Genomic DNA, 23,495 nt, shown 5'->3' with positions numbered 1-23,495 from the left:
GAGCCCGCAGGCTGGGGGCGGAGCCTCGGGCCGCTGCAGGCTGGGGGCGGAGCCTCGGGCCGCTGCAGGCTGGGGGCGGAGCCTCGCGCCGCTGCAGGCTGAGGGCGGGGCCTTGGGCCGCTGCAGGCTGGGGGCGGAGCCTCGGGCCGCTGCAGGCTGGGGGCGGGGCCTCGGGCCGCTGCAGGCTGGGGGCGGGGCCTCGGGCCGCTGCAGGCTGGGGGCGGGGCCTTGGGCGGTGCAGGTAGGGGGCGCTGCTGAGTTCATGGACTGTTGGGATTCTCCTCCTGACGTCCTGCTGCTCCCTCCCTCTGTCTGTACGACCAGCCGTCAGCCTGCTGATACACAGTGTGCTGCTCAGTGTCCCAGAATGCATTTCACATCGACCGGCGTGACATCAGGACATCCAGCCCGGCGCTAACAGCCGCTACGCTTCTTATTCTAACTCTGTTAACACGTCACTTTAATAAGTTCTTTAAAAATGCAGGTGGCCATGCAGATGATCAATATGTGATCAGTTTATCCAAATAACGCCTGTTTGGAAATTTGCTCCGATGTTTTTGGAGACGCTAAGCAGCTCTCAAGCTCGCCACGGTGCAAAATAAGCACACTTCCTGTTGTTTACAAAATAAAAGCTCTACTCACAAATAACTTGCTGAATGCATTATAACCCAGAGCGATGCTTTTATTTTGAAGGCAGGATGTGTTTCTCACGTTAGGGCTGAGCGATTTTAGGAAAAGATCTAATGGCGATTTTTCTGGCAGATATTGCGATTTCAATTTTATTTGCGATATTTCTTCAAATCAAGCTTCAGTGCAATATTCACCATGTACAGTAACAAATTTAAAACATGACATGAAACATGAAAATTACATCATACCATCAAAACATTAATGCTATTTACTCTAATGCAAGGATGAATACTAAAAAGGTAAGAATTGCTTCCAACATGTATTTATTGCCAAGAAACACACAAGTACACTCTTTAAAGTCCTTAACCAACGGCACTTATTACAACTGAAGAACTAAAAGAGCCATACTTATTTTTAAAAAGTAGTGCAAAAAATCCTTAATCGTGTATTGTTGAAAAAATTAATAAATAATAATAAAAAATTATTAAAATCAAATCAAATCAAATCAATTAAATAAAATACAAAACAATAATTAAAAAATTATGTTAAATAAGTGATAACACTCCATATTTTTCAGGTCTGTGACAACTTTTCCCTCACACTGCTGGGAAAATGTTGGCTTTTTACGTTTCTGCAAACCAAAAAAAAAAAAATCATGTTTTCAAGTTTCCTGGTGCGACATGAACCGAAAAATGACAGCTAGCAGGACCAGCCCGGAAAAACAACTCAGTATCTCACATGGAAGAGAAGCTGTGGTGGAAGTTGAGCCGACCAGATCCTCGTCTCTGCTCGTGTCCGTCCCCTGCAGACGTCCTGTTTGGACAGGAAACACATCAGATTACAGAGCGAGACGCCATCGCAACACGTTAACTAATCAGTGTGTTACAGTTCACTGTAATGTGATATAACACAGTCCAGTGTGGTTCATGTCCGATACACCAGACAGTCTGAAAACAGGCCCTGCCAGGAAAATAAATAAAATAAACATAAATAAATAAACGTCATAAAACATAAAGGGAACAGTCGTGGACGAACACGGAGCCTGTTTCCAGATCTGTGACGTTCTCCCTGAAGCGGCTCTGAGGAACAAACAGCAGCGTTTCAGGCCAGCGTTGGAGCTCTTCAAAATAAAAGCACTGAGGTCGCGTTCACTCAGTGTATTTTTTTATTTTTTATTTATTTATTTATTTTTTTTGGTGACAGAGTTTTTTGCAGGTGTGCAGGTGTGCAGCTTCTCGACCTCACCAGGGGTTTGGTTGTGTTTTATTTTCCTATCAGCCCCAAAAAGCTGCTCCTTCCTGCAGTTTTTGTTTTTTCCAGTCCCAAAAAAAAAAAACAGCTGGCAGGTTGAGAACGAAGCGACACGGTGGCAAAGCTCGGTTCCCTCCTGTGTGTGGGAGTGTGAAATGTCCCCTCCAGGCTCCTGTACACTCAGGTTACGCTGAAGAAAGTGAGAGTGAAGTGAAAGTCCTCTCTTCACCCGACAGCATCGCAGGTGCAAATCCTGAGGGGGCAAATCCTGGAAAAGGGACGCAGTTTCCCCCAAAAATCACTGGAAACCAAACTATATAACTCTAAATCATACATAATATTTTGGAAGCTCTTGTGTTAATTATAGATGGAAATCAGTGTGTTTGTCAGTTTAGAAAGGTTGACACTCGTGTGTGTGTGTGTGTGTGTGTGTGTGTGTGTGTGTGTGGCTTGCCGTCGCTCTGCAGAGACAGAACTTAAAAACTGAGCTGACAGTCGTGTTTCCTCCGCAGAGTAAAACTCGTTCACCGGCTGCATTTTGTCTCCTCGTTTTCTGGCGGTGGCGGTGAAACCTGCTGTCCCGCCCGCCGCTGTAGCTCCGCCCCCCTGATGCCTGTCTGGTTACGGAGGCTGATGATGAACGCGTTGATTTGTCAGTTTGTCCGTTCGGTGACTTTGCTGATGAGCCGGGCAGCGACAGGTGCCCATTACTGGACAGGTGCAGATTACTGGACAGGTGCAGATTACTGGACAGGTGCAGATTACCTGAGGATGAAAATGGCCAGTAGGGGGCGCTGTGGGCCTGACCTCTGGTGTCCCTCTCAAGACTTGCTGAGGAGAAGTTTCTCTGCCTCCTGTCCTCTAAAGGACGTGGATCTTGGGTCCTCGGGCGGTGTGGCAGTGTGTGGAGCTGTGTGTGTGTGTGTGTGTGTGTGTGTGTGTGTGTGTGTGTGTGCGCCCTGCAGCAGCAGAGTGTCCCCTGCAGGCTCCCGTAGCGCAGCAGGACAGGGGCCCCGGTGCCGCGGAGCCGCAGGGGAAACGCTCCCATACAAGATTAATTAGCAGAAACACCGGCAGATCATCAGTGGCTCTAAATATATAAAGTGTGTGTGTGTGTGTGTGTGTGTGTGTGTGTGTGTGTGTTGGGGGGTCAGACGCTCAGCTCAACCTTCATCCTGCTGAGTCGAGCTCCCGGCCGCCGTGTGGGGCTCATTAATCTGTCAAAGTGGGGTCCGGAGACCCCCAGGGGGCCATGAGGGTCCTTCACGGGGTCCTAAAGCAAAATGAGGACGAGTTTAATCTTTTAATTTTCATTTATTAATTTGTATTTGTGCCGTTACAAAGCGCTTTGTGACCTGTGTCTGCAACGCACTGCACAAAATAAATTTTACTTACTTTTACTTGTTTAGAGGGCAGAACATGCAGACGGGATCGTTTTAACGTTTCCCTTCTTTTTGATGTAATTAAACCTCGAGTTCAAATCTGACATCCAGACTGTTTAACCCTTTGACTCCGGGACACTTCACTTGATTTTGTTCAGAAACAAAAATGTGATGGGCAAACTAGTCAATCAATCAACCAATAAACCAATCAATAAATAACTAGGAGTGGGGAAATTACTGGGAACGCTGTTGAAAAACAAAACAAAACATTAGCTCCCAAACAGGTAAAAAAAAAAAAAAAAAAATTAGAAGAAGAATACCAGCACTTTAATCCCATATCTGGTGTTTTTACTGGATAAATTACATAAACATTCAGTTATCAGAATTACTGTCTGTTGATGATCTGCCAAGCCCCCTCCCAGGAGAGATGAAGGTTAGAAATTAAATGTATTTAACTGTGAGGTTGAGTAAAGTGTGTGTGGTCCCGTCCCGCCCCGGCCCACCCGGCCCGCCCCGGCCCGGCTCTGCTGGGACGCTCGGCGCTGATGCAGACTGTTTGCTCAGCACAACGCCGGTTTATTTTTAGGCCCGAGGCACGACAGCATCTCCCCAGACACAAAGTGAAGAGCTGCACCGCCGGACGAGTGACACTGTAACTGAGTTAGAGAGAGAGAGAGAAAGAGAGAGAGAGAGAGAGAAAGAGAGGGAGGGAGAAAGAGAGAGAGAGGGAGGTTTAATCGCTTTTGTTCAGGACTGGGAGTCTGTCAGTGTTGTTTTACAGCTTCAGATGAAGAGGAGGCCGAAGCTGCAGCTCTGACAGCCAATCACAAGTCAGCTTTAGCGTCTAAAGAGCGCTTTGATGGCGTCTCGCTCTGCGGTCTGATGTGTCTCCTGTCCAAAGAGGAAGACAGACGCCCTGAAGGTGGAGGCGGCTGAAGGAGAGACGAGGATCTTCTGCTTCAAGGCGTCTCTGAGGTTCCTCTGCTTGTCCAGACCCACCGAGAGGTCCAATGTTTTCACTCTGTTCAGCCTAAAAACATCACAGCTGTTCATGTTTCCATGGCAACAGCCGAACTCCCGGCCCATCCAGCCAATGAGATATGCCTTGTCTTTAGTAGCGACCGAAGATTGTGAATAAATGCAAAGATAGCTGACTCTGTGCTGACTTTCTGATACAACTACATCCTAATCATGTCAGACAGGAACGAGGTGAGAAACCACGGTGGAAACCTGCTGCTAATTCTTCTTCTTCTCCTTCTTCTCCTGCTTCTTCTTCTTCTTCTTCTTCTTCTTCTTCTTCTTCTTCTTCTTCTTCTTCTTCTTCTTCTTCTTCTTCTTCTTCCTCTTCTTTGTCTTCTTCTTCTTCTTCTTCTTCTTCTTCTTCTTCTTCTCTTCTTCTTCTTCTCCTTCTTCTTCTTCTTCTTCTTCTTCTCCTCCTCCTCCTTCTTCTTCTTCTTCTTCTTCTTCTTCTTGTCAGTTGGGAACAAGTTGAGAAACCAAAACAGAAACCTATTGCCAGTTCTTCTTCTTCTTCTTTCTCCTCCTCCTCCTCCTCCTCCTCCTCCTCCTTCTTCTTCTTCTTCTTCTTCTTCTTCTTCTTCTTCTTCTTCTTCTTCTTCTTCTGTTTCCTTTTCTTCTTCTTCTTGTCAGTTGGGAACAAGTTGAGAAACCAAAACAGAAACCTATTGCCAGTTCTTCTTCTTCTTCTTCTTCTTCTTCTTCTTCTTTCTTCAGCCCTGTTCACCCCTGCAGTGCGTCTCCAGTGATGTTACTTGTGATCAGACCTCACTTCCCTGTTCTGTTTGCCAATAAACACACACATCATTTCCGTTTGTGAAGACCTAAATGCTTGTCGTTTTTAACCGGTAACGTTCAAAAAGCTGTAAAAAGTGTCAGAGGCTGCTAATAATCTGTCAACAAATACGTTTACCCGACTTTGTACAGCATTCAGCAGGATGTGGACTCGGCTGTTGGAAACACTGATCTGTAATAAAAATATTATAAGATTTGGGAGAGCAGGGCATCCAGTGCACATCCAGACAGACAGACAGAGGAGGAAAATAAACAAACTGTCAACAAACAAACCAAACGATGTCAGGGTGCGTGTTTGCTCCCTCCTCAGGCGACACTGAGGCGGATTCTGAGACGACAGAACATTTGGAGAGAAACCTTTATTAAAACTGAACACTGTCACAGTTTGTCTCTCTCTCTCTCTCCCTGGACGGCGGTGACATCATCGCCTGAGTGCTCAGTGCTGTCAGAGAGAACATACATGCATCTGAGTGTGTGTGTGTGTGTGTGTGTGAGACATGGTACAGGCAGTCCTTGTAAAAGCTCAGTACAGTAACAGTTTGGGGTCATGTTGTCCTCCTCGCTGCGTGCGAGTGAGACGGGACGTCCCGTCACGTGGAGGTCACAGGGTTTTAATTGTCGCATCAGGCATTCAGACATTTAAATTCTTAATTGAAGTAATGAATTTTTAAATTATAGCTCATTTTGACAGACACGCAGAAGCAGAACCGGTATTCCTATTGATAAAGACACGAGTGATTACATCAGAGCAGTAATAATAGTCATCTTTGAGTTTAATTTCTGCAGCAGCTCCCCTGTGATGGAGGGCAGCTCAGCGCTGAACAGCTGAGAAAATAAAGTCAACAGGAGAATGAGCTCAGCAGAGCGGAGACCTCTCCCAGTGTTTGTCTTCACCCAGCAGTGCAGTGCGTCTCGGATCTGATACACACACATTTAAATCAGATGAAGCACACACACACACACACACTCAGCATCTCCTCCTCAGCTCCAGCTGTCCAGTCTGACGCAGCTCACCTCAGCAGCTCTGCCATAACCTCTACCTTTGAACAAAGTTTATAATGTTCAGTTTGTGTTGACGTTGTGCAGAATGTGTCACTTTAGCTGTGTCCCAATTCAGGGTCTGCATCCTTCGAAGTCCGGGTCCTCCGAAGTCTGCGGCCTTCGGAGGACCCGGACTTCGCGTCCTCCCCGTCAAGCAAATGGGACGGTCTAGCCTTCGGAGTATTTCCTGGTCGGGTAACCGCCGTTCCCATGACAACAAACTCCAGAGACAGAAAGATAACGTTTCTTTCCGTCAGACAAGACAGAACAGTAAAGAAAGGGGTTTTGGTTTAACATGAATGGCGTTACTCAAATGAGTAAAAACCGAATATTTTATAATAGTGAAATCTGAATTTAGATGCCGCTGTAGCCATTTCAGTTCACTTTTTAGACTGAGCAGCAGCACGCAAAGCATCTTGGGATACAGGAGCCCAAGAAGGATAGTCGCGGTGCATCCTCCGAATCGGCTACCAACGGCTGAAAAGGAGGACGACTTTGAAGGATCCTTTGGCTTTTGATGAATTGGGACAGGCCTTCGCGCAGTGTTGTGACGTAACTGGCCTTCAGATGCCGACTTCGAAGGATGCAGACCCTGAATTGGGACACAGACTTTAATTCTGTGTTTATTACTGAGGTTGTAGTTTGCAGAGGTCTGCTACTGGACTACATTATACTGAGAGGGGTTTCCATTTTTTTGTCCCTCCCTGTTTATATACATGTTGGGGGACAGAATAGTGGAAACAGCTGTCAGTAAAGTGCAGTCCAGTCCAACAGCAGCACTAACTATGAGCTCAATGCCAAACACAGAAGTGAATGAACACCTCTGTTACCGTGACAACAAGACAAGCTGAGCGTTATAGGAGGCAGGAGAGGACACTTGTAAAACTGAAACCTTTTAAAAGCAACGCAGTCACACTGAAAACCTGCAGAGATTTAAATCTGAGCCTCGTCCGCTTGAACAGCAGAGTGCAGTTCAGTGTTGTGTCCAGCGGGGGCAGCACTGAGCTAAACAGAGCAGAATATGTGTGGGTCAGTGGGGCTCAATGCTCTAAACTGATCAGTCCATTTGATCCAGATATTGATCAGTAACTGGACTGTTCCTGTCAATATTTCTGCTGCAGACAAGATTGTAAACTGAAACTATAATCCATAGCTGTAAAATGCTTTGAATTTGAGCAGATTTGTACAGTGGCTGAGAACCGCCATCGCTGCAAATAAAAAAATGATGCAAATAAAAAAAAACAAAAAAACGCTGCAAATAAAAAAGAAAAACGCTGCAAAAAAAGGAAAACGCTGCAAATAAAAAAGGAAAACGCTGCGTTGCAAATTTAAAAAAGCAACGATGCAAACAAAAAAGCCAAAACGGATTTATCATGGCAGATTTTTTATATTTGTTATATTTAAGCAATAAGCCCCTTGAAGCCGCTTCAAGGGGCTTATTGCTTTTCCTTTTTTATTTGCAGCGTTTTTTGTTGTTTGCATCGTTTTTTATATTTGCAGTGATGGCGGTCACTGGCATTGAGGCTCTGTGCTGCTGACTGGCTGCAGAACCACAGGAGAACCAATCATCTGCTTCCTAAATGTTCCACATTTCCTTCCTCTGAGCTCAGAGAAATGTGGAGCTTCTGAAGCAGCGTGTGGTTTTTGTCTTTGTGTTTCTGTCCTGTTTGACGTCCAGATGCTGTTTCTGCTCTAATTTTTAAAAAAAGAAGTGTGGTTTGTATTTAGGCTGGTTTTATGGATATGGTATCTAAGGATGATAAGGAGATTTATTATGAGGGATCATCTTTATGGTTAAGTCGGGGCTAACATACAGCGAGGAGGTGGCTATCATAATAAAGCCAGACAGGATCATCGGGTTATTTTGAGATCACGACCAGCTGGCTGAACATTATCCTGCCGACTAAAGGCTACTTATGAATGAAAACAGCCATTTTGCATTAAATATTAATTCTGAAATGAATTCCCGCAGTGCCCACAGCTGATTAGTCCGTCACGAAAATCCATCCCCTCAGAAACGACCAGCAGCCATTTCACTGCAGGCAGAGCATTTTCAGGTCCAGACAGACTGACAGTAAGGGCCACTTTCTGACACATAAACACAACACAACGCTCAATATACAATCACCAAAAAATGCAATTCTAACAGAAATCTGCAAACGTTTGACACCAAATCAAACATGAATTTGCCTGCGGTGTTCCTCAGTGTCTTGGTGTCCTAATGTGGGATTTTTGAAGGTATTTTTGACCATTTTTATTCATTCTCCAGCGGTCAAAAATGGTTAAATTTCACACTAAATCTATATAACAAATGGTAGCAGCATAAAAGTTATTGTAACAACTTATGACACATAACTGAACATGGGAATGGCTTCATATCCTTCCCTCATGATGATCTAACCCTTATACACTCTAAACATATAAAACCCAAAACACAATGTTCCTTGCAGATTTATGACTAGAATAAGTCGACACTCAGAGCTGAGCTGCATCTCAAATTAATCTTCAGGTTCCAGATTTGAGGTGATGTTTACTGTTTCTATTTGGCTGCTACTACTCTTTAGACCCAAAATGGGTCTAAAAAAAAGGCCAAAAGAGCACATTCAGACTGCACTGTCAACCCATTTCCATTCAGATAACTTTTGTACTGTGTTACGACGGCGAGTCAGGGAGAAAAAAAAACAAAACAAAAACAACTGGGTGTGATATTCTGAGAAAAAAACTCTACAAATTTATGAGAAAAAAACTCGCAAATTTGAGAGAGAAAGACTTGAAAATTTGGAGATTAAAGTCACAAATGTACATGAAAAAACTTTTTAAATGTATTTTTTATTTTAGTTTTTTCTTGTCAGTTTACAAATTTTTGTCTCAGAATATTACTGGTAATGCTAGTTAATAAAACTAGTCTTACAAATAAAATCATGCTAACGCATGCATGATAATCAAAGTAACCCCCAAAACTGATGCTAACCAGAAGCAGAAGCAGAAAAACTCAAGAAAAAAAAATCACAAATTTATGAATTTAAAAAAAAAATTGAAAAAATCTGAGATTGTAAAATCACAAATTTGCCCGAAAAAATTCTGGGATTAAAGTCGTAAATTCATGAGAAAAAACTCATACATTTATAAGGATAAAAACATCAAAAATTCTGAGATTAAAACTCACAAATTTACAAGAAAAAAAGTGTGGGATCCAGTCAGAAGGAAACCCTGCTGGTTCAGGATTTCAAATCAGCCGGATCTCCTTGTTCAGAGTAGAATCTGCAGCCGGGAGTTTTTTCTCCTAAATTTACGACGTTAATCTGGTAGATTGTGAGTGTTTCTCTCGGAGACGCCGTCGTGCTCTGTGGCTTTGACTCGTGAGACGATTCCTTCACGAGTCGTTTCAGTTTCAAACTCAAAACAGCGGCCATGTTCACTGCCATGTTGTCATGAGTTGCCATGGTTACAGACGGGGGTTGGTGGTGGGGGGGTTGTGACTCTGAGATGCTCTGATTTCTGAGCCTGTCCTGGGCAGCGAACGCCTCACTGACTGAACCCCTGTGATGTCCTGTTGTAGGGGAGAGGGCAGAGGGTCGTTGCCATGGTGCTGAAGGAGCTTCCTGCCAAAAAGGCGTCCTCAGAAGGAAACCCCCTCGTCACCGTGACAACCAAGGTTGGCACAGGAAGTGGGCGGCACTTCCTGGTTTGTTTGCTATGTAGCACTGCACAGCGTTTCCTTTTTTTTTTTTTTTTTTTTTTTAATTTAATCTGTGAGTTGATTTGCTCTTATTGGATGGTTTCAGAGTCGAACCTGCAACCAGCAGGGAAACAGCTGCTTCACATCAAAACCATTAGAATATTTTCACTGGAGGAACAGTGTTCAGTGTTAAACCAGTAAAATCATTTTGTTCTTTTTCTTTTTCTTTTCTTTTCAGTAAAAAAACAGAGAACCAGTCAGATGTGTGTGTGCTGCTCCTCACAGCATCAGGCTTTTCATGTTTTCTTTTTTTTTTTATCATGTCTTCATTGTTTTTTATGTCAGTTATAGTTTTGGTCATGTCTGTTGTTATTATTATTGTTATTTTTATTTACCATGTCTGTTATTGTTCATTCTACGCGCTGAACCAGCAGAGCGCCTCTGACACCCCAGACTCAAATTAAAAGACACACACACACACACACACACACACACACACACACACACAAAGTGATGAATATCTTCATCAAACATTTTTAAAACTGACTTGACGTCAGATTTCTTGGTACAACGTGAGAGGATAAAACAGTCCTCTGAAAGTGTGTGTGTGTGTGTGTGTGTGTGTGTGTGTGTGTATGCAGAGTATGTGAAGTGTGTTCTCAGCGTGTCATAAGGTTCACTGTTAATTTGTTACTTTATTTGTTTATTATATTTTTTATATTTTTTATTATTTTCTTATTATTTTGAGATCCATATTTAATTAAATGGTATATATTCCTAATTTTGATATTTTGTCTTATGATTGGCTGTTTTTTTTGTTGTTTTTAATTATAATTTGAATTTATTTTATAATGTATGTATTTTACTTTGTCTTTATTTAAATTCATTTTGTTCAGCTGGTCTCGGTGCAGAGCTCAGAGGACGCCGCTCTCCGGGGGCGGAGATGTTTCTCTGTTGTTCTGCTGTTTCACAGATTAACTGCAGGAATATTCACATGACATGTGGACGGACACGCTCAGGGATTAGGATTAGGCACAGTGTGTGTGTGTGTGTGTGTGTGTGTGTGTGTCGGCAGTCAGAGGTTAAGCCGTCATCAGGCCTGATGGAGCGGCTCAGCAGCAGGTTGTTTGTTATTTGTTGTTTGTTGTTTGTTATTTAGAGATGAACAGCTGATCTGCTGCTGCGGTTCATGACTTCCTACATTTCCCAGAATGCCTTTCACGGCGTCGGTGTTAAAGTGACAGTGATCGGAGTCGATCGTTCTGAAGCTGAAAACTACATACAGACTACACACACACACACACACGCACACACACACACACACACGCACACACACACACACTCACAGGTCCCGTATTCAGCCTCCAGGGTGATCCGGAGGTCGCGCTGCGGCAGAAAATAGTTCCACCGTGTTGAAATTCAGGCGGCTGGACGCAACTAAAACAGCGGTGCATTCTGGTCTATGAGGCTGCAGCGGTGCATTCTGGTCCGTGGAGGCTGGTTTCTGAATGTCGGTGCAAAATGGCGGCTGTAGGCAGGGGGCGTGGCTGAGGGCTCAAACCAAAACGTTTTGCGTTCGCCGCCGCCGCCATCAAACTGAACTGATCCGGACGCCACGGCAGCTCGTCTCTGATTGGACAGAAACAGGCGACAAACCAAACTGAGGCTAAGAGCGGACAGAAGGACTCAAAAAAACAACAACAAAAAGTCACTCACACAGTGAATATAAACTACACCACAAAAAAAAAAAAAAAAAAAAGAACCAACAAAAAGAAGGAAAAAGATAAGACAGAAAAATGGCTGTGGAGGCTTTGCAGGCAGAGTGAGACGATTAAAAAAAAATTCAAATTATCAAAAAAAAAAAAAAAAAAAATATATATATATATAGTAACCATAAAAAACACACCACAAAAAAAGATAATAATAATAATAGTAATAATAATAATAATAATAATAACAGTCGTCGTAGTCGTAGTGAATAAAAATAAAAATAAAAATAATAATTCCAAACAGAAAAGTCGGCCCTCATCTGCTGAGACTACGAGGCTGTAATTTTTATTTTATTTTTTATTTATTTTCCTGCAGTAGAGAGTGAACTGCTCCAACATTAGTCCTTATGATTCTGTTTTTCTGAGTCATTTAAAGGGACATTCCACCACGTTTCATCGCACCCTTGTTTTCAGACAGGATTATTTTTCTCATTACAGCATGACTTTTATTTTGCTGCCATCTCTCCGTGTGTTTCCTCTGACATCAACACGGTGTGTGTGTGTGTGTGTGTGTGTGTGTGTGTGTGTGTGTTGCAGCTGGTGGGGGAGCAGCAGGAGAGTCGCCCCCTGCTGAGCCCCTCCATCGACGACTTCCTGTGTGAGAGCCGCAGCGACGCCCCCCCCCGCCCGGCCGCTCACCTCCAACACCGCAGGTAACCCCCTGCTCATTAACACCACCTCCTCCTCCTCCACCTCCATCTACTCCTCCTCTTCCTCCTTCACTCCACACCTCCTCCTCCCTCTTCTCTCCTCCAGTCTTTTTTAAATCCTCTGTTTGAAACCCAGGAGTCCACGCTTTAATTTTGAAGGTTTTATTTCAGCCTTTTAAAAGTTCACGTTATTTCTTTTTATTTTGGATTTTTTTGGGGGGTGGGGGGTGGGGGTGGTGGAGGTGGAGACTATTTAGGAATTTTCCAGAATTTTATTGGTATTTTTTTTCCTAATTTGTTCTGTACGTTTTGCTCAGTTTTCAAAGAGTTAAAAGCTTTTCTGACGTCAGTCCAGCATCACTTTTGTGACCTTTAAATATATCATTTTCATAACTATAAATACAGTTTTCTTGTCATTTTTTATTTTTATTTTTTGCCAATTTTCTGGTAAATTTTTCTTAACTTTCTTGCCATTTTTTAATCTTCTGTTGTTTTTTTTTTGTTTTTTTTGTTTTTTTTGTTTGCTAAGTGGCTAATCGCCTTGTTTTCGCCTTGAATCCCAGAGTGAACGTGCTGAGGTCTGAAAGGCTCCTCCTCTGTCCTCCTTCATCCTCCTCTTTTCCCCTCCGTCCTCCCTGCTCCTCTCCTCCATCGCTCTACGCCGTTCATCATCACCTCTCCTCTCCTCCCTGATGGATCTGCACATCACACACACACACACACACACACACACACACACAGGACGTGGTGCAGGGAAGCATCACTCACAGGTGCAGACCAACAGGATCTCAATTTGGGAGAGAAACACTTTTATTTTGAAAGGACAAGGTGGATGAGAGAGGATGTTTAAAGATTTGTGAAGGTTTTATTGGTTGAAATTTTAATTTATAGCCACTGGTGCAGGATGATGATGTCACTGCTTCAGGAAGCAGAGGTCATGTGAGGTCATTTCATGGGGACTTTATACCAATCAGGACTGCAGGGCGACAGGCGGCACGAGGAGAGATGACACAGGGCAGGCGAGGAAACCAAAAACCTGTGAACCGTGACGATTTATACTTCATAAAATAATAAAACTCCTGAAACTAGTGGCATTATCTGATGGCACAGGCAGGTGTTTTGTCCCCCTCGAGGTTTGAGGTGTGAAGGTGAGCTGTTGTCCCGCCCCGCCCCGTCCCGTCCCGTCCCGTCCCGTCCCGTCCCGTCCCGTCCCGCCCCGTCCCGTCCCGTCCTGCAGTTCTGTCCACGGCGCTGGACCTGGTGGACCTGAGCGAGCCGGCCGACAGCAACGGCAGCAGCAGCAGCAGCAGCGGCAGCAGCGGCAGCAGCAAGGAGCGCAGGAGGAGCCCGCTGAGGAGGAAGGCCAGCAGCAGGAGCCCCCGCCGCAGGAGGCCCGAGGACAGCGAGCTCATCCAGGTGGAGGTGGAGCGGCTCCCCGCCAGCCCCCGCACGCCCGAGAGGATCTCGCTGGACTCAGGTAGCAGAACCAGCTGCAGTTTTAATGAACCTGAGGAGCCTGCGTCAGCGTCAGGTGTCCTGTGTCTGAGGGCGTCTGAACGCAGCGCAGCACAGTCCTTCTCTGAAACATGAACCACAAGACAGCTTGGGAAGAAATGACCCGAAAATCTGCAAGAAATTAGGAAAAAGCCGGTGAGGTAGCTTAGAAAAGAAAACAGAGGGAGAGAGAGAAAAATATTTGAAAATATCAGAAAACTTGGAAAAATGTGCAGAAACCTTTTGTGTGTTGATCTCCACCTGATTATAGTTAATTATCATCATAATTATCAAAGTGCGATAGTTAAAGGTCAGATGAGTGATGCTGGATCACATTTCCTGTGGGTCATTCCATGTCAGATCATCAAATGGGTGTCACTACATAGATTTTCGATATATATTCAAAGTGCTGTAAAATTCACAATATTTGGTTGTTTGCTGCACATACAACAGTAGAATATCCACTGAAAATTTGAAATAAATCCAACGTGTGCCTCTGGAGATACCTAGACCTCCTGTTTACCACATTATGGCATTATCAACTTTAGCAGGGCAGGAACTGGAATGGGTTCTTAATCCAGACATTCTTTCTAATTATTTTAGTTTTAGGGGTGGAAAAAATAATTTAAATATGCTAGATCTAACCTGGTGACATATCTTTGGTTCTGAGGGAGTGGTCCCAATAAGGCACAGCGTGAAAAAAATTCAAAGTTTGGTCCTCAGTAGCTCCAAAAGTTTATATTTGGGACAGAAAGCAACAACAAAATCTGATTTAGCACCTTTCATTTAGTAAATACACTACTCACACAAAGTTAGGGATATTTGGCTTTTGGGTGAAATTTATGGAAAATGGAAAATGTTCACGCTACAGTGATATTATATCATGAAAGTAGGGCATTTAACTAGAAGCATACACTGGTGATTTCCTCATCTCAAACAATTTCTTGAAACAAAAGCCAACAACAGTGGTGGATATACCACAACAAAAAATGTCAGTGTCAATAACTTGTCATGTGCCCTTGAGCATCAATTACAGCTTGACCACGACGTCTCCTGCTGTTCACAAGTCGACTTATTGTCTGCTGAGGCATGGCATCCCACTCTTCTTGAAGGGCGGCCCTCAGGACATTGAGGTTCTGGGGTACAGAGCTCCGAGCCTCTACACGGCCACTCAGCTGATCCCATAGGTTTTCTATGGGATTCAGGTCTGAGAAAGTGCAGGCCACTCCATCTGAGGTACCCCAGTCTCCAGCAGCCGTTCCCTAATGATACGACCTCGATGAGCTGGAGCATCAAACACCTGATGTGAATTTTGCCGTTAAACTCCTTGTTAGAGAACAGCAACTTGTGCAAAAAGTACTGAAACACTGAACAGTTGGACATGTGCATTCAAAAGTTTACAGAAGGTCACATTAAGTTCACCTGTAAAGGTTATAATGCATTTTAGGTTCATCCTGAAATTTCACCCAAAAGCCGAATATCCCTAACTTTTTGTGAGTAGTGTATATGAAGTTTCATTACTCTAGGATGAAAATTAATAAAGTTACAGCACACTGAAGTTGTGCCAAAATGCAAGTCGTCAACTGAAGTTCGCTGAAAACTGACCAAACTCACATGGCAGTGCCTCACTTTAAAAATTCATCACAAATTCAGTTTTGGTCAAAAAAAGCTGAAATTAGGAATTTGTTAATTTCAGGTATAGCTTTATCAGATGTGAGATTTGTCACATGTGACATTTGACAAATGTTTGAAAATTCTGATGATCTGACATGGAATGACCCTTGTGATGGACACATCTGTCTGCAGCTGGAGGGCGGCTCGGGCGTCCACAACAGGACAAAGTTTGAAAACCCTCATCAGATCCAGACCGTCTTTACGGCAGTGCTGGCCGCTTTGCTGCAGTTTAGCTCTCAGCTCTCGCTTCAGCACAACAGACACCCCGTTTTTGTTTTTTGTTGTTGTTGTTGTTGTTGTTGTTGTTGTATTGTTTAGTTGTGTTTTGTGTCCCCTGTTGCTTGGCTCATTTAGCTGAAAGCGATTGGTTCAGCCGGCCGTGACTAAACGAGTGGAGGTTGAGTTTAATCTGAGCTCTCTCTGTAATGAGGACTCCTCACCTCACGTGTTCAGGAGCATCGTGGCATCACGGCTCTGTGAGGAACTCTGCTCGAACCTCTGGAGTCTCGTCTAAGAAAATAAATAAATAATAAATCAGAAAATCCAAAGTTTATCTTTAAACGAAGCAAAACGTCCGAGCCAGAGCAGAGGTGTGTGTTCATGTCAGGACTAAATCAAGAGCAGCTGCTTCAGATCTGAGCTCTGAGCTGATCAGTTCATAAATGATTGATCAGTTTATAAATGAATGATCTTGGTTTATCTGAACGTGACGCTGCCTCACAGCTGACAGGTAACATCAGTGTGAGTCTGTCCTGTGTGTTAAGCTGTGAATCACCTGAACACTCTCAGTAGTTTGTGTCATGTCATGATGCCGTAGTTCCTTTGGGCCTGTGGTTCCTCCTCCTCTTGTGTTCAGCAGGAAATCTGTTCAGGTTCAGGCTCTGCTCAGTGTGTTCATGTTTACGTTGTCATGTATGTGTCATGTATGTGTCGTGTGTCATGTATGTGTCGTGTGTCATGTATGTGTCATGTATGTGTCATGTGTCATGTATGTGTCATGTATGTGTCATGTATGTGTCATGTATGTGTCATGTATGTGTCATGTATGTGTCATGTATGTGTCATGTCTGTGTCGTCACACGCCTCCCTGTCCTCCTGCAGTCAGCCTGTCGTCTCCTCTGGACAAGTGGGAGGAGGTGAACCTGGACGGCCTGCTGGACGGAGGCAGGAGGAGGAGATACGAGAAGAGATGCACCTCCCACCACTCCTCCAGCGAGCTGCTCTGGTAAACACCATGAACCAGACTAAACCAGACTCAACCAGACTAAACCGGACTCAACCAGACTAAACCAGACTCAACCAGACTAAACCAGACTCAACCAGACTCAACTGGACTCAACCAGACTCAAACGGACTAAACCAGACTCAACCAGACTAAACTGGACTAAACCAGACTCAACCGGACTCAACCAGACTCAAACGGACTAAACCAGACTCAACCAGACTCAACTGGACTCAACCAGACTAAACCGGACTCAACCAGACTAAACCGGACTCAACCAGACTCAACCAGACTCAACCAGACTCAACCAGACTAAACCGGACTCAACCAGACTCAACCAGACTCAACCAGAGTAAACCGGACTCAACCAGACTCAACCAGACTCAACTGGACTAAACCAGACTCAACCAGACTCAACCGGACTCAACCAGACTAAACCGGACTCAACCAGACTCAACCGGACTCAACCAGACTCAACCAGACTCAACCAGAGTAAACCAGACTCAACCGGACTAAACTAGACTCAACTGGCCTCAGACAGACTCAACCGGACGAAACTAGATCAGACAGGCTGAGCCAGGTGAGGCGGCGACCTCATAGGCCAGCAGTTTGCACAGCAGGTTGTATTACATTGTGAAGGTGAGCGCCCTCTGGTGGCGGTGCGTCAGCTCCAAGTTTATTTATTTACCGGTAAGTAGCTAATGTTAACTAGCTAACATTAGCTAATGTTAGCATACATTCGCTCATACTAGCTAGCTAACATTAGCTAGCATTTCGTTAGCCTAACTCTGAGCTTCTCACAGCCTAAACAGCTGTTTTTAGTGGCTAGTGGGCTAGCAGGCTAACATTTGTTAGCGTATTTGTTGTTGTTGTTGTTTTTGTTTTGTGTGTGTGTGTGTGTGTGTGTGTGTGTGTGTGTGTGTGTGTGTGCGTGCGTGTGTGTGTGTGCGTGCGTGTGTGTGTGTGTGTATCATGTCTGAACAAACAAACAGGTGTGTTGTTGTTGTTGTTGTTTGTTTCCTGCTCAGGTCTGCTGAGTTTAAGACTGACCCGTCCAAGAACCTGTTCGACGTGCACAGCTTCGACGAGCTGGACTTCATATCCACACAGGTACACACATACTGCAGTACTGCTGCTCATACTGCAGTACTGCTGCTCATACTGCAGTACTGCTGCTCATACTGCCACACATACTGCAGTACTGCTGCTAAATACTGCAGTACTGCTGCTCATACTGCCACACATACTGCAGTACTGCTGCTCATACTGCAGTACTGCTGCTCATACTGCCACACATACTGCAGTACTGCTGCTAAATACTGCAGTACTGCTGCTCATACTGCCACACATACTGCAGTACTGCTGCTCATACTGCAGTACTGCTGCTCATACTGCCACACATACTGCAGTACTGCTGCTAAATACTGCAGTACTGCTGCTCATACTGCAGTACTGCTGCTCATACTGCCACACATACTGCAGTACTGCTGCTAAATACTGCAGTACTGCTGCTCATACTGCAGTACTGCTGCTCATACTGCCACACATACTGCAGTACTGCTGCTCATACTGCAGTACTGCTGCTCATACTGCCACACATACTGCAGTACTGCTGCTAAATACTGCAGTACTGCTGCTCAAACTGAAGTACCACTGCTGTACTGCTGCTGATACTGCAGTACTAATAACTATTAAACTGTACTACCCCAGGATGCTGTACTGCAGTACCTGAGTGCTGCTGTTACTGCGTGTTGTTGTTGTTGTTGTCCTCCTGTCGGCCTGCAGGGGGCGATGCAGGTCACAGGTCACTTTGGTGTCTCTTTAAAAACGACTTTGACATTTCCAGAAGTTTAGCTGACCTCTGAGGGCTGACCTTGTCAGTGTGTGTGTGTGTGTGTGTGTGTGTGTGTGTGTGTGTGTATGTGTGTGTGTGTGTGTGTGTGTGTGTGTGTGTGTGTGCAGGACTGCGGGGCGTCCAGACAGCGCAGGCGAACTCGCTCTCTGCTGTGCAGGAACCAGTCGCTGGAGGAGGAGTTTGTCAGGGCGAAGGCTGCCGTCGAGGTACACACACACACACACACACACACACACACACACACACACTCACACACATACACACACACACACACACACACACACACAGGTATTTGGTTTCCAGCCGTGTGTTAATGGAGCCTGAGCGCAGACCTGCGTGTCAGCGTGATCGGTGCCAGCAGGCTCAGCGTCATGTGATCATCGAGCCCGCCTCCACCTCACTTCCTGCTGTGTGATGTCACCGCTGACATCATCAGAGATCGTGGTGAGGATGGTGATGATGAAGAAAGGACGCAGGTGAAGGCTGAGGAGGGGAGCGACGCCTTACGATCACTAAACCTGTCAGTCTGTAAAACTCTGAGAGGAAGAAAGCACACTGTCCCAGATTAAAGTCCTAAAAAAAAAAATTATATTATGAGATTATAGAGTCACAAATTTAAGAGAAATTAACTTGCAAAAATAGTTCCTCTCGGTCCGAGGCTCCAGGTGTGCTGCCTCCTCGCTGCCGGTTAGCCCAGCTGCTAAAGTAACGCTACGCTGAAGGACAAGATTCATCTGCAGGCTTCATCAGATGAAGACAGAAACACTGATGGATGATAACCGTCCTGAAACATGTCAGAGCAGCAGCAGGGAAATAATCCACCGGCATGTTCAGACGGAGGGAACTGGCTGTGTGGGTTCGGGTTGACCCCGTCCCATGAGGCCGTCCCGGGTTCGAATCCGAGCCCAGGCCCTTTCTACTGTCACTGTCAAATAATGTAGACATGCCAAAAAGTCTTTAATCTTAAAAAAAAAAAAAAAAAAAAGGCAAACCACAACATTAGTTAAAAAATAATAAAACACAGGAATGTCAAGAAAATGGCCAGAAAATTAACAGAGATATTTAAAATAATAATAATAATAATAATAATAATAATAATAATTAATAAATAAATAATAAAAAAAACAATGTCAAGAAAATGACCAGAAAATTAACAGAGATATTAAAAAAAAAAAAAAAAAAAACAATGTCAAGAAAATGGCCAGAAAATTAACAGAAATGTTTAAATAATAACAATAATAATAATAAAAACAATGTCAAGAAAATGGCCAGAAAATTAACAGAGATATTTAAAAAAAAAAAAAAATGACAAGAAATATGACAAGAAAACCTTCAAGAATACTTTCACAAGCATTTGAACTCTTCTTTGTTTTGCTGAGGCCCCCCTGGAGGACCTTCAGGACCCCCGGGGGGCCCTGGACCCCACTTTGAACACCCCTGGATTAGCAGATGAGAGGCAGCTGGTCACATCTGGACGCTGCAGACGTCTCCAGAGTTCACTCAGAGTTTGAAAACCTGAACGTAATCGCAGCTGCTGGAGTCCAGGAGCGGCCGGTGGAACAAAAAAAGAAAAATAAAGGATGAGATTAAAAATAAAAAAAATAAAAAATACAGCAGCAGACAGAAGGAACGAGTAAAGAGAAATGTGCAGCTGTGATCCCAAACTGCTGAGGGAGGACAGGCGCAGCGCCGTGTTTTATATAAAGACCTGATAAAAAAAATTACAGATTACGCAAGTGGTACTCCTGGGAATTTAAAAATATCTTGTCCTAGGAAAAAAAAAAGCAGCAAAGCATCAAATTTAAATAAAGAAAGGGAAGGCTGACGTGGACGGGAGGAAGGAGACGACAACAGCCGAGCGGAGAACAACAAGGCAGAGCATAAATAACAGATGACACGAGCGCGACTAAAGATAGAAGGACGAGGAAGAGGAGCGCACAGAAGAACCTGATATGAGGCCAGAGAGGAAGTGTTCAGCTCATACAGGGGGCAGAGGACACACACACACACACACACACATAACAACAAACCAAACAAATAAAATACACACTCAGCAGCACTTTGCCTGGTCCACCTTGCCCACTCTGGATTTGGTCGACATTGACGGGACAGTAGATTTATCGGCTGCATGTCGGTGTCGCCCGTCAGGCCTGGAACCGTCCACCGACCCGAGCCGATCCACCGACCTGAGCCGGTCCATCGATTGAACGTTCATGATGCAATAGATCGATGCAAAGTGCAACCTTCAATCATCATTCAGTCATCTTTCAGATCAAGCCGCTCTTATTTTGAAGTTCTCACTGCATGCTTATGTCGCCGTCTCCACCTGAGCACACCTGGAACCGCGGCACAAGCTGCTAGCTGATAAGGACCAGGAGGAGGAAATACATCAGCCGTGTGGAAATCCTTTGGCTTCAGGAGAAAAGCTGGTCGGCTGGCAGAACACACTAGAGATGGGATTTATGGATCTTTGAAGGGAGCCGGATCTTGAGGATCCGTTCCTTTCAAAGAGCCGTTCAAAAGACTGGCTCATTTTTATATTTATTTATTTTTAACCCATTAAGACCTAAACATTACATATGAGACTAACAGGGTGTTAGTCCAAAACAGGAGATCAGCTCCTTGATTTAGCTCACTTTCTGTAAACAATAAAATAAAGCCGGCTCCCGCCGGCTTTAGAAGCTCAGCTCAGCTCTGACAGATCACACTTTATCTGCAAAGACACGAGGCCTCACAGGAAACTCATGAAATCATCTTGTAGTTGTTGGTTCAGTAACTAAATGTGTTAATGAGGACATGGTATCGTCTGATTGAATCAAATTGAAATCGTACCCTTCAGACTTTTTCATATCAGCTGATATCATATGGTTGTAGAGTCGATATAACTCGATGTCGTGATGAAGGTCGTGACCCCGCTGCCTGTGGAGTCCAGCCGACTCAGCATCACGTCGGAGAAACCAGTCAGAGCCGGTCTGAGCTCGGTGACCGGACGCGTCCTCCAGCGTGAAGCAGCCATCAGAGGACGGCCCCCTGGGTCATGAAGGTCATGAAGAGACGGGCGTGGTCAGCAACAACGTTTTAACACAATTACAGCAGCAAATGAAATTACAAATAAGATTAACAAAAAATTACCAGAAATATTATAAAATAAATAAATAATTGAAAAAAATAATACTAAATATTCATGTTTGTTCCCTGTTTTGCTGAGAACCTTCTGGAAACGCTTCAAGGACCCCAGCTGGCAGAACCACAGGAGAACCAATCATCTGCTTCCTAAATGGTTCCACATTTCCTTCATCTGAGCTCAGAGAAATGTGGAGTTTCTGTTCATCTGGCTGTCTTCAGCCCGGGTCAGCCTGTACGGCGCCCCCTGCAGGTGGAAACACGTGTTCTTGGAGGTTTTACATGAATACAGTTTATTTTCAGTCCAACAGCAGAAGAAGCCAGGACAGGTGAGCAGGTAACATCAGAGAGTCCAGGTGAGCAGATCTGAGCTGCTGCTCATGTCTGGCAGACAGGAGCTCAGGAAACACATGAAAATGTTGATTTTTAATTTTTTAGAAAGGCGGATGACGTGCGGCGGAGGTGATTTTGGGAGATTTCTGTGTCACTAAAAACTGCAGCTCGTGTGATTAAAAGTGCGGCGCTCGGCCTCAGAAACCGTTTAATCTGCGTCGCGCTCGATGAGCCGCAGGTCTGAGAGCTATTCTGGTCCCTCCAATCCCTTCCAGCTCACATCACTTAAACCAATCAGAGCCTCTCCTCTGATTGATGAGCGGCTGATTAGAAAGCCGTGACCTTCTTCCTGCTCCCGAGAAATGAGCCGCTGCTCATCTCCGCTCACATTTTACATTTTTCACTGAGTTTGGCTGCCGATGCTGCGGCTCCCAGTGAAGTCCAGTAACAGTCAGCGCTTTTCACAAAAACACTCAGGACGCTGCTGTTTCTTACTGTCAGCGGATAAAATACTAAATTAGATGTTCAGTCCAAAAAACTCATTTAAATTAACAAAGGACTCCAATAAACAGATTTATTAAAACTACTAGATCATCTTCCCACTTAATTCAGTTTAAAATTAAACTCAAATGTCCTTTCCATCAAAGTTCACAGGTAAAAAAAAATCTCGGCCTCTCTGGCAGGTGAACAGGAAGTGATGGAGAGTATGCGATCCAGATGCTGAAACTGCAGTTTTTGCTCAAGACTTGTCGTATTTTCACTTCATGGATCTTTTCCTGACGTAACGGAGCAGCAGCCCGTTGGATCCAAACAGCCGCTCACACGGCTCCAGGCTGCTCCTCAGGTTCACAGATCGTGGCTCTAAGTTTGGTGAAGTTCAGTTCCACAGATTTGGGAAGCTGGCCGCCCTGCAGATGGCCCGGCACCGCATGCAAGAGATTCCTCAGCTCGTCTAGTTTCATACAATACAATATCTTTACTTTAAATTGATTGAAATCATTAAAAAATCACCATACTTAAGTTTAGTATCTAGTTTTTCACATTTTAAGGACCAAATGGAGTTCAGTGATAAAACTGTGATGGTAGTTTTTGCACTGGACATGCAGTAGATAGATAGATAGATAGATAGATAGATAGATAGATAGAGAGATAGATAGAGAGATAGATGTACTTTATTGATCCCAAATTGGTAACTTGTCATGTTCCAGCAGCAGGTGGTCCAGGTAACAGCAGAACTCCACCAGAGGAGACAAATATGCATCTTTAGAGAAATAAAACGCCACAAATAACACAATTAAATAAAGTGGATCAATACAAAGAATATCAGAAGAAACCTTTGCATGTCCTGTAAGAGCAATAAAAAATAAAACATACTAAAATATATCTATAAAACATCTACAGACCTTTCACCTTTGAGGCTTTGCATGGACTATAATGAAAAATATCTGTAGATTAGAATATGTATATCATAATTTCCATGTGGCTCAGCCCCATAAATATATAAATGTATATAAAAGTATATATAAATGTAATTCCAGTGTTATGACCTGTGGAGCTGCTGGACACACTCAGCACAGCTG

General features: G+C 44.3%; 1 protein-coding gene across 1 annotated transcript in view; it reads left to right on the top strand.

Annotated features, from left to right (window-relative positions):
* Positions 1–9,699: 9,699 nt before the first annotated feature.
* Positions 9,700–23,495, top strand: part of LOC115375370 (PEX5-related protein) — a 32,709-nt gene continuing 18,913 nt past the window's right edge. The window contains 7 exon segments of the mRNA XM_074933737.1: positions 9,700–9,771; positions 12,102–12,185; positions 12,187–12,217; positions 13,452–13,691; positions 16,484–16,607; positions 17,633–17,714; positions 18,567–18,665. Of these exon segments, the coding sequence (XP_074789838.1) occupies positions 9,700–9,771; positions 12,102–12,185; positions 12,187–12,217; positions 13,452–13,691; positions 16,484–16,607; positions 17,633–17,714; positions 18,567–18,665 (732 nt within the window).

The sequence above is a fragment of the Myripristis murdjan genome, chromosome 17 (assembly GCF_902150065.1).
Source record: "Myripristis murdjan chromosome 17, fMyrMur1.1, whole genome shotgun sequence".
Classification (NCBI taxonomy): Eukaryota; Metazoa; Chordata; class Actinopteri; order Holocentriformes; family Holocentridae; genus Myripristis; species Myripristis murdjan.
The sequence above is the reverse complement of the archived record's forward strand: the minus strand, read 5'-3'. Positions and strand labels throughout refer to the sequence as shown.